This window comes from Myotis davidii, unplaced genomic scaffold (assembly GCF_000327345.1).
Source record: "Myotis davidii unplaced genomic scaffold, ASM32734v1 scaffold575, whole genome shotgun sequence".
In the NCBI taxonomy this organism is placed as follows: domain Eukaryota; kingdom Metazoa; phylum Chordata; class Mammalia; order Chiroptera; family Vespertilionidae; genus Myotis; species Myotis davidii.
Genome location: NW_006290306.1, coordinates 1,749,172 through 1,757,594, shown reverse-complemented (window position 1 = coordinate 1,757,594; position 8,423 = coordinate 1,749,172). Strand labels below are relative to the sequence as shown.

Genomic DNA, 8,423 nt, shown 5'->3' with positions numbered 1-8,423 from the left:
GGCACAACCAAGGGACACAGACACGGGGGCAGTGAGGGCTTGCCCGTGGGGGTGGGAGTGGCAGGGGGGTTTTCAATCTGGGGAAGAATCAATAAAGATATATTTTTAAAAAATAAATAGATAGATAGATAGATAGATAAAAGGCTCAAACACTTCTTAGACCACTTCTACTCCGTTAGGGTTGTATTGGTTCCATGTGCTTCATTCAAAATTAGCAATCCACATAGCCTCCTGTCAATCACTTGGTTCAGTAACACTGGCTGCCCTTCCCTTTAGAAATCCTTTCTTTATGCCACCTGATATGATGGTAACAGTGGGACTCAGAAGACCTGGTTCTTGGTCTGTCTTTGCTACTAAGTACATCACATTTGGCAAGTCACTTCCCTGCTCTGGACCTGAGTTTTTTCAGGAGTAAAAGAGCAATGATAATCACAGCTTACATTTATAGAGCACTTTCTATGCACTAGAGGCTGGGCAAGTAATGTTTATAATACTATTATTACGAATAACATTGGGATCACCCCAGTATTATAGTGAAGACAGATGGGCATATCTGAAAGAGAATGCATGAAAGTGGTCTCCAAGGTGAGGGGCAGGATGTAAATGCCTGGAAACAATACACTTTCACATATATCAGGCCCAAGCTCCTAACAGACTTGGGTATTCTTGGAGAAATCAGGCATCTCTTCAGTGGATGTCCTAATTCATTCGTAAGACTTCTTTATGGTTTGCTACACACAAAATAAATTTTTTTCCTCTCAGCACCCCATCAAGCTAGATTTGAAATCCATTTTGGATCTTCATGAAGTGGGAATGAATATTAGAAATATGTTTTTAACAAGTTCTTGCCAAACTCTTCCCCCAGGGCTATGGTCGGCAAACTGCAGCTCTTTGGCCCCTTGAGTGTCTCTTCCTAAGCCTTAGGAGTACCCCAATTAAGTTAATAACAATGCACCTACCTATATAGTTTAAGTTTAAAAACTTTGGCTCTCAAAAGAAATTTTAATCGTTGTACTGTTGATATTTGGCTCTGTTGACTAATGAGTTTGCCGACCACTGCCCCAGGGGATCCATGCAGTTGCAGCTACCAGCTGGGTCTGCCCTGGGCGCCGCCTCTGAATTGCCTGCCCACCAACACGTACTTCAACCCTCAACCCGGATGTCTCCCAGGAGTCTCAAACCACATGGCTTCCCTGAACTCACATCACCCTCTAAGCTCTTTCTGACTCAGGGGTTTTTTGTTTTTATTCTTTATCTCAGAGAATAATACAATTTCCCCCCTCTCTCTCACAGCCTTTATCCGGTACTTACCAAGTGTCATTTATTTTATCTCCTATGATTTCTCTAAATCAGCAGTTCTCAACGTGTGGGGTGCGACCCCTTTGGTGGTCGAACGACCCTTTCACAGCCTAAGACCATCCGGCATATCAGATATTTACATTATGATTCATAACAGTAGCAACATTACAGTTATGAAGTAGCAACGAAACTAATTTTATGGTTGGGTCACAACATGAGGAACTATATTTAAAGGGCCAGTAGGTTGAGAACCACTGCTGTAAATCATCACCTTCCCCACCGCCACCTATTATGCTCAGCTACCATCTGCCTCTCAGCCTAACTTCCAGCTGCTGCTTTTGCCATTTCCCAATGCATCCTTTTTTTTTTAAATATATTTTATTGATTTTTTTACAGAGAGGAAAGGAGAGGGATAGAGTTAGAAACATCTATGAGAGAGAAACATCGACCAGCCGCCTCCTGCATACCTCCTACTGGGGATGTGCCCGCAACCGAGGTACGTGCCCTTGACTGGAATTGACCCTGGGCCCTTTCAGTCCGCAGGCCGACACTCTATCCACTGAGCCAAACCGGTTTGGCCCCAATGCATTCTTGACTAAGCTGCAATCGTAGTCTTTTAAAAGTAAAAACCTGACTGCATCTGCCTGCTTCAACCATGATGTCTCCCTTCCACTATATATATATATTTTTTGTTTCATAGAGGAAGAGAGAGAAACATCAATGCTGAGGGAATCATTGATCAGCTGCCTCCTGCATGCCCCACACTGGGGATCAAGCCTGCAATCTGGGCTTGTATCCTGACCAGGAATCTAACTGTGACCTCTTGGTTCATAGGTCAATGCTTAATTGCTGAGCTATGCCGGCCGGGCAGCACCCTTCCACTCTTAGGATGACACCACCATCGCTAACGTGGCATAGAAGGCACTGCTCAGCTCAACCCCTGACCCTCCGGCCAGCTGCCCCACCCAGCACTCACCCTGTCACCACTCCGGCATTTTGCTCCACCCTGTGCTTATTCCCTGCCTCTGGGCTTCGTGCATGCTGTTCCCTTCTCCAGAAATAACCCATTCTGCCTGGACAATTCCTGTTCACCTTTCAGAAGGAAGTCTTCTCTGACTAACCCAGGCTCCTTTTATAATACCCTTCATGGCACTTAACTTCACAAATTAAATAATAGTGTACTCAGGCTCCTCCCTCTCCCCACACTGAGATGTAACTTCACATGAGGGCAGAGACCAGGTGTGTTTTGTTCACCAGGTCGTCCCCAGCATCTGGTCATCTGCAGGGTACAATCTGGGGGTCCATTAGTGTTGTCCAATGAATGGAAAGGCCTCAGCTCTTCCTCCTTCTCAAGTCTGACCCACCTCCTTCCTGCTGGGGTCCACACCCTGAGGGAGCTCCTCCACCGGCTTGTTCACCAACTGCTCCAGGGGAAAGACAGGGAGAGGCCCAGAATTGAGGTTGCTGTTTGCATTGAACACGTCCGGTTTAGGGTTTGTGATCTCCTAGAGGAGAAGAGGAAACCACTGTTACTTCAGCTGGTTTGTGGCTGCCTCCTAAGCTGCCTTTCTCTCTGAAGTCAACATTGATCCTAAGGCACCTCCTCCAAGATGCCTTCCATGACGCCACTTCCACCGGCCCACCCACATACACATACACATACACATACACATACACATATATACACTTGTAAGCCAAAGCTTGGTGGTGTGTATCCAACCAAAGCCAGTGGTTAAAGATGACTCTTTCATTCTATGACATATGAGCGTCCCCATGGCTTCCCCCAGATGTCCGAGGTCTATCTTAGACATTTATGACCCTCTCTCTTATCTGTTGTGAACTTGTCATCTGTAAAGTCACATAGCCTTGACCTATCCATACTTTCCTGCCTGTACCATCAATCTAGTAAGAAGGGTTTATGAACGCCACCAGGTTATCAGACTCTGGTGGGGCTGAGGAGCCATATATGTTATCTGCTGATGATACTGGTGAGCTTGGGAAATCACTCCCTTGTTCTGGACACATTTCTGCCAGTCTCATTGGCTTTGTTTCACCTGCAAGCCTGTGAACTTCCTAAAGGAAAGGCTTTGCTTTCACTTTTCCATGTCCCAGACCTCCAGGCTACATACATTTCTGTAACTAGCTGAAAGATGGATGGGGTTGCAATATTCTACCTATAGAATTAAGATGGACGGGGTAGAATTATTCTACCTGGAGAGGGGATCCCAAGGGTGACAACAGAGAAATCATTTCTCCAAGTGTCATCTATGAGCTAGACCCCTGGACCCCTAATGAAAAACACACATATTCCTGGGTCTCAACCCAGTTTTATAAACCAGAATCTTTGGGAGTGAGTGAGACCTTCGAATCTGTAGCTTAATATGCTCCCCTCACCCCCAGCTCCCCATCACCCAGACTCTTGTACATGACAGAATGTGAGAATCATTTCACTAGGGAATGGAGAAGACAAAACAGCTAGAGACAATGAACTTCCATGAGGCGTGGGAGGAGACGGTGGGAAGGAAAGCACAGGACACTGGCATCTTCTCTGGAGCTTTCTTAGCCCCCACAGGTTTGATCATGGTCAGATGCCCACTCAGGGCCCAGCCACCTGCCCCAGACTCACAGCAGTGATCCAGCCCCAGTCCCCAGAGCTGCCAAGCTCCGCCTTCAGGTCCTCGTAGGATTTGGCGTTCTGCACATAAAGAAAGCAACAAATTAGGCCTGGCTCTCAGCAGAGGAGACAGAAGACCATTTTCCTTCAAGAGTTGAAAGAAGGCTGGCCTACAGCCTGGGGCTGAGAAAGGGAAGAGGGAGCTAGGCAGGGGCTGGAGGGGCCCCTGAAAAAGGAGGTGGGGTGATGAGGATCCGCCCTGAAGGTCAGAAAAGGCCCAACTTGGGGACAGAGGTCCTGGAAAACTGGGAGGCTCTTCTGAGAGCCTGGAGGGAACCGTGCCGCAAAGGAGTAGAGAATAGAAGGGACCAAGGAGCCCCATCTCCATATCCCCAGGACCTGCACCAACCGTGACACATGAGCTTCCGTTATGCTGAATGAATGAATGAAGTCTCTCACAGACTGAGGCGAGGAGAGACTGCCAGCGTTGCTGACTTGGGACACCGATGATGTGAATTTAAGTTCTGGCACCTGAATTTGCAACCTTGAGATTTGTCTGACTCCATCCTCAAAACTAAACTCAGCCCACTGAATTTTTTAAAATGTATTTGAGGAAATTAATCGAAGATCGTCTGCTGTGCCAACTTAGCACACTCAGAGCCACCAGGCCAGCACTCATTCTAACTGCCTTCCTCCTTCCTGCAGAAGCCTTTGCTGGGGTTCCATCTGAGGACCTGCCTTCTGCTTCTCCCTGGGGCCAGTTTAGGAAAATCCGGTGGAAGTCTGAGTCACTGCCTCTCAGAAAGGACCCATGTGTGGCCCATTTTGCTTAGAATTTAGTGCCACGGGGACATCTGTCTGAACGTTAGAGCTGACGTTTCCTTTCGCCTGGCACGAGGACCCACCAGTGCTGTCCCATAGCACGTTCTGTGACAAAGGAAATGTTCCTCTTCCTGTGCTGTCCAGTGTAGTAGCCATTAAGCCACTTACAGTGTGGCCAGTGAGAAACTGAATCTTTGATTTTGTCTCATTTTAGTTAATTTAAGTAGCCACTACAGCTCTTACCAATAATGTATAACAGCTTTGAACTAAAACTAGTGTACAAGCAATGGACTGTCATCAGCCTGAGTTTCCTTCCCTCACCCTCGCCCTCACTCTCACCCTCACCAGGGGGCTTCATAAGCTCACTGCAGCCTTACTTCTCGTTCTAAACTCTTCACAAATATATCACATGTCATCTATCACCCTGCTCTCAGGATGCACCATGAAGAGCCACCCGGAGAAGGGTGTGCTGGGCTGTAAGGACCAGGGTGGGCTGGGCCACTCACACTCCATTTGAAGGGATCCCATGCCAGGAACCAGCCCGTGAAGGTCGGGGGCTCGTGTCCCTGCTTCACCACAATGATGGGGGTATCAGGGTCCCGGCCACTGGGGTGGGTCTTGAGGTATTCCTGCACTGTGGTGGCAGCGGCTTTCTTCTCGTCCTCGTTGGCATGCTTCCCGATCCAGAAGAAGACCTGTGAGAACCCGGAGCTCTGTCAGTCTGCCCTGTCCCCCTGGCCCGCAAGCTCTGCCTCGGTTCAACCAGGCTCCGCTGTCCAACCGAGGAGCCTGACCTTGAACAGGCACATCTGGCCTTGACTTTGCATCTGGGCAGTTGAGGAGGTTGGACAGATGCTCTCTCCTTGGATATTCTGCAAATATGTGACTTGAGAGCCTAAGCCCTCAAAAACACTGCTCTGCCATGTGAAATAAATTGGATTTGGGAAAAGACATCCCACCCAGCAGTCCCTGCAGGCCGCCTTCTTCTTTCTCAGGCTCCTGTGTCCCTAACACTGCTCCCAGGAAGAACATATATGGGAGCCAAGGAAACGCCAGACCTTCCCTGTACCTAAAGCCACGGTTTCTTGGCCAGGCCTCAGTCCTACCTGGTCCCAGACATCGAGCAGAAACACATCATCCTCTTCCAAGTCATCCTGAGTGAAGTCGGGGATTTCTGTGGCCAGAAAGCGCCCAGTCTGGTTGGAACATTCAAAGAGCCGGGGGGTGAAGGCCATGTTCTGCTCCTGCAGTCTGCCGGTTGGAGAGAGATTGTGTCAGCAGGAGAAAGGCGTGGGAAAGGAGAATCAAGGACACCGCACTCTGAGGAGGGACTCCGACAGGGAAAGCCCACCTCCTAGGAAAATGCTCTCTCCTCTGGCCACACAAAAGGTCCCCCCTCTTCCCAAGAGTCTGAGACGGCTCCACGGGAGAAATTCCCACTGATTTTCCTGGACATGCATTCCAGTGGCTCTTCTCTAGTCCTGTTAGGAAGTTCTTTCTGATACCTTCCTTCCAGCCTTCCTGCTGCTGCTCCAGTACATGACCTTATGCATTTGAACTTGGGGGTCATGGATCTTCTTAAGAAAAACTATTTGCAAGAGGGTTTACAGCAGGTACTCCTCAGCATCCGGGTTCCTCCCATGTCAGCGCCAAGGGCAGGAACGGGGTGGGCTCTGACATCTTCCCCAAGGGCAAACCTATAGCCCTTCGGCTGCCTCCTCCAGCTGTGACCTCTCTTTACCAGGGAAACACCCCACCAGGCCCAGGCAGACCATGGTGCGAGCACAGCTATAGACCCCGTGTCTAAGAGGTTCTGAGAGTGTTGACTGCTCCTGACTCATCTTGTGGCCCTGGGGGCCTAGTCCACGGGGTCCTCAATCCATGCCTGCTGGAGGCAGAGGAACCCCATAGTTACTTACCTCTTGGTGTTGGCATAGGGTGCCTTCCCACCCAGGGCCACCCAGAAGTTGGCCGGCTCCTGCCCTTCCACCACCACTTGCTTCTCTGTCCGGGAGATGGTGTCAGCCACCATCTTGGCCATCTCCCGCTCATCTCCGCTGCAGCCCTGGGGAAAGGGGGGCTGGATGTACTGGGGAGACCACCTCTGGTTCCATGCTGACCTCCACCCTTGCACCACATTCCCTGAGCTCCGGAGCAGGGAGGGCTCTCTTGGGTCAGGACCCTGAGCACATGGCCGATGCAGGGACAGTTCTCCCATCCTCTGTCCTTGACCCTCCGAAGAATGACAGGGGAGGCAATAGAAGCTTCACTCACCTTACAAGGCAGGAGAAGGACTATAAGAGGCTGAGAGTCCTCATTACAGATAGATGGAGAAGGAGTGACTGGCACAGGGAGAGTGAGAGAGAGCCTAAGACATAAAGACAGACCAATACTGGGAGAGACAGGGGTGGCCAGAGACACACAATGAGAGACTGACAGACCGAGGCAGAGACTCTGAGCAGGCCAGAGCCAGAGCTGCGGAGGAGGGGCCGGGGCTAGGGCAGCTGGGCCTGTTCAGCCAGAGGCTCCCACCCTGTGCCAGGTCTGCTCTGAGGCTGGGGGCCTGCACACACCTTCCCACACCACAGGTAGCAGCAGGACTGGGTCTTGAGGATGAAGACATCATTGGAGTTGAGGGAGGTGGCCCGGGCTGGGACCTCAAAAGCCTTAGTGTTATTGGTGCTGGTTCCTCGGACCTGGAACAGGCGTGTGGCGGGCTCCGGCTCCGGGTTCTTAGCCCGGGAGGTGCCTCCCTGTAGGGTGTGAGGAGAAAGCAGAAGTCACTTAGTAAAGATGAGGGGGCGTTAGAGGGACACAGAAAACCAGGAAGGAAGAGATGTTGGGGTAGGGCCTGCCTGCCCCTCCGGGTCCGCTGATAACATCAAATTAATCCTCTGAAACATGTGGTCATGGCACGTCCCTGCTCAAAAACCTGCAGTGGCTCCGCACTGCTTATAGACTAGAACCCAGCCCTTCAGAGGGGCCTTTGAAGGTCCCGCATGAATAGGGTGCAAACTGCCTCCACTCTGCTCTCTCCAAACCTCCCAGTTTACCTTGGCCAGGCTCCTCACTGCTCCCCACAGACCCCTTCCTCCAGGCCTCCTTCCTTGCTGTGCCCCCCGCACTGCATGCCCTCATCACACCTCTGCTGAGCTCTTCAGCTGACCCCATGTCAAGACTCTTTTCAAACCCCCTTTCCACCAGGAACTCCATGCCTATCCCCAGATGATTGTATTCACATTCCCCTTTGAATTCAACGTATATTCCTGGCATTTAACCACATGGTGCCGCAGGCTGCTAGCTCACTGCTCTCCCAACAAGATGGTAAATAGTATAAGCAGGCATTCTCCCCACCTGGCGCTTTGCAGAGGGCTATGTACTTAGTAGGTTCTCAGTAAACAGATTGTTGCCTAAATGAATGCAAAGCTGTCTGTTTCATTATGTTGGAAGGCACCCATGCATTTGAACAAGTCCATGGTTTAGGTAAATCTAGCCAAAATAACTTCCTTTTTCATATAAAGGATCTGAAGAGTTGGGGTGTAGAGAGAAACAGTGCTTGCACATGCTACGTGCTCATCACATGGATTTTTAAAGCACTGAGTGGTGTTTCTATTACCAGTTCTACATCAGTGGTGGAGCCTCAACAGTCCTCTCCTGTGGAGAGCAGGCTTCACCCACAGCCCCGCCC

General features: G+C 50.3%; 1 protein-coding gene across 2 annotated transcripts in view; it reads right to left on the bottom strand.

The window, feature by feature from the left end:
* Window positions 1–8,423, bottom strand: part of VIL1 (villin 1) — a 34,463-nt gene that overhangs the window by 2,613 nt on the left and 23,427 nt on the right. For both annotated transcript variants that reach the window (XM_006763331.2, XM_006763330.2), the window contains exons 14-19: window positions 7,309–7,488; window positions 6,655–6,800; window positions 5,842–5,986; window positions 5,242–5,430; window positions 3,926–3,994; window positions 2,664–2,804 (exon numbers count right to left, since the gene is read on the bottom strand). In XM_006763331.2, coding sequence (XP_006763394.1) covers window positions 2,664–2,804; window positions 3,926–3,994; window positions 5,242–5,430; window positions 5,842–5,986; window positions 6,655–6,800; window positions 7,309–7,488 — 870 coding nt within the window. The remainder of the gene's footprint in view (window positions 1–2,663; window positions 2,805–3,925; window positions 3,995–5,241; window positions 5,431–5,841; window positions 5,987–6,654; window positions 6,801–7,308; window positions 7,489–8,423) is intronic.